Genomic DNA, 2,627 nt, shown 5'->3' with positions numbered 1-2,627 from the left:
ACGGCCCTTTCTTTTCCGCCAGCCGAATTTCCTGTGGCCGTCGTTGTCCCCTCTGGGACGCCCGACTGTGGGGCTTCGTTTCCTACTCCTTCATTTTTACATCTTTACGGTGAAATGGAAATTTCTGTAAACTTCTCGGTGAATTACGCCGAACAAAATGACCTGATTGTGCGCGCGTGTGTGTTTTTCCAGACTTCCTTGTCGCTTTCTAGCACTGATCTGCCTTCTCTCGAACTTCAGCCACAGGCGCCTTGGCGGATGCTCCTGAGGGCCCCTGGCGGTTCTGATGAGCCTGGTGCTTAGAAACCTGCAGCGCGCCGTCCCCATCCGCAGGGCGCCGCTGCGCCGCAGGGTGGAGATGCTGCGGGCGATTCTGGGGGTCCAGAAGTTCGACCTGGGGATCATCTGCGTCGACAACGAGAGAGTTCGGCGCATAAACAGAATGTACAGAGAGAAAGACGCCCCAACCGATGTGCTCGCTTTTCCATTTCATGAGGTGAGACTCGTTCTCCTCGCCTTGTCTAGCCTACCATCCAGGGCAGATTTCCTGTGTTCATCATACTACAGATGTGGTTTTCTACTTTTATTTGGAAGACTTTCAAGTATACAGAAGCAGAGTTCAGCCCCATTGATCAGTGCCCATCGCTGGAGGAGAAAAGGGAACCCAGCCCCTCCCGGCTACTGCTGCCACCAGTGAACTAGTAGTGCAGGGCTTCTGCAGTTTTGAATGTAATCAATAACAAACAATCAATCATGAATAGGGTTAGGGAATTTTAATAACACTAAGTAAAAGAACAGATTCGAGTTACTATTTTAACAGTACGAGATAGCTGTCAGGTTACTGTCTCACGTAAGCGGTTCATTCAAAGCTTTACACACGGTTAACAGCAGCATAAATTTGAGCGACTGGTTTTGGAAAGCATCTTGGCAGCTCACTTCAGAAGCATCTAAAGCATATGTACTGTTTAATCCCCTAGTTTCCCACCTACGGAAATACATCAGCAGAAGGAAGACGATAAAATGTTAAATGTAATACAAAGATGCATTAAAATGTTCACTTATTTTCTGCAACGACAAGAAAAAACAATAACACTCTAAATATGCAGCCGTATGTGACAGACAGCGTGAACAGAACTCAGTTGAGTGGATTGGACTTTATGGTCCTTAAGTAGGAAAATGTGGAAGGTTGTTAGTTTTGGACAAAATACCCAGCAGAAGGAACAGAAATGGAATATCCATGTGGTGGTTTGCCTCCTAGGAGCTGTAGGTCTGTGATTGTGCATGGGGAAAGATGAAAGAAACGGGGAGTAACTCATTTGACAAGAGGGAACATCTTGGGTGACTCGCGCTAGAGGCTCAGCAGTCCCCTCTCTACCAGAGGCCTAGTGAGACCACGGGGCCTTCCAGTGCAAACTGTGTAGCCCGCGGCGGGGGTGCTCCTGAGGGGTGTTCTCCCAGTCTGCATCTCATTTGCAGAATCTGAAAGCAGGCGGAATTCCCCAGCCTGCTTTTCCAGACGACTATAACCTGGGGGACATTTTCCTCGGCGTGGAGTATATCTTCCAGCAGTGCAGAGAACACGAGGACTACTATGATGTCCTGACCGTAAGTGGAAACACCGGGGGGCAGGTCTAGGTCATGGGAAGAGGTTGGCGATGCCCCCCACCCCACGTGGGCACACTGTCTCCCACGTGTGGGTCGAGGCTTGTGGAGAGAGGAGGACTGGGGGTCTGCGTGCCCTGCGGCAATGTTGGGGAGGGGCAGACAGGGACCACGGCATGACAGGGATTCTAGGGGCCAGGACTTTCCAGCTCTGTGCCCCTCAGCTTGATGTAAAGTATAAAGCGGTGAGTGTTCCAAAAGTGGCGTGTGTGATTGAGTCGTACCCTAACTTCCCCACAGATTCGACTGAGGGGTCTTCCTTTGGCCCAGTAGCCACACCCTGAGTTACATTTGGAGCCTTAGTGCTTCCGTGTGACTTGAAGCAGAGATAGGTGTGAGCAGGTGTGTGGGGGGTTGTCCATTCTCCCCGAGTGACAGGAAATAGCGTAGGCAGGACTGGTCAGCACAGTCCAGCCCTGGGATCTCTGTGGCCAGCAACTGTGCCCCCGTGAGCTGGGGGAAGTTGCAGACATCTGCTGTCACTCCCTGCAACAGAAACCTCTTGAGGCCACACTCCTAGGACCCTCGTTCCCCTGCACAGGGCCAGGCCACTCTGGCTCCCAGGTACCCTGCAGCTACCCCCGTCCCCCTCTCCCCCTAACCTGAAGAGCAGCTGTCCCCTCAGGCAATAACTGCTGCTCCTGCCAGCCCACCTCAGAGGAGGTCCTGGTCTTCACACCGGCAGTGGGCCGCGGCCTGCCTGCTGCTCTCCGAACCCCACTAGTGTCCTCACCGCCCGCCCACCGGCGGCGCTGCCTGCGCCCAGAGCAGGCACCTGAGCCCCGGCGGGCACGGGCTGAGCACTCCCTCCTTTTCCTCCCCAGCTCATGGTTGGTCACAACCAGCCCCTGAGGCGTCTTTTTAATTGTTCCAACAGGTGACCGCCACCCATGGGCTCTGTCACCTACTGGGCTTCACACACAACACGGAGGCTGAGTGGCAGAAGGTAAGTGTCGTGTCCCACA

General features: G+C 53.4%; 1 protein-coding gene across 1 annotated transcript; it reads left to right on the top strand.

Annotated features, from left to right (window-relative positions):
- Positions 1-2,623, top strand: YBEY (ybeY metallopeptidase (putative); the record flags this gene model as incomplete). Its single annotated transcript, XM_023525811.1, has 4 exons — positions 1-109; positions 241-496; positions 1,477-1,605; positions 2,540-2,623. Coding segments are annotated over exons 2-4 (423 nt in total), but the record flags the coding sequence as incomplete, so codon positions are not given.
- Positions 2,624-2,627: the final 4 nt, after the last annotated feature.

The sequence above is a fragment of the Pteropus vampyrus genome, unplaced genomic scaffold, assembly GCF_000151845.1.
Source record: "Pteropus vampyrus isolate Shadow unplaced genomic scaffold, Pvam_2.0 Scaffold632, whole genome shotgun sequence".
In the NCBI taxonomy this organism is placed as follows: domain Eukaryota; kingdom Metazoa; phylum Chordata; class Mammalia; order Chiroptera; family Pteropodidae; genus Pteropus; species Pteropus vampyrus.
Note: the sequence above shows the minus strand (reverse complement) of the source record. Positions and strands in the feature narration are given on the sequence as shown.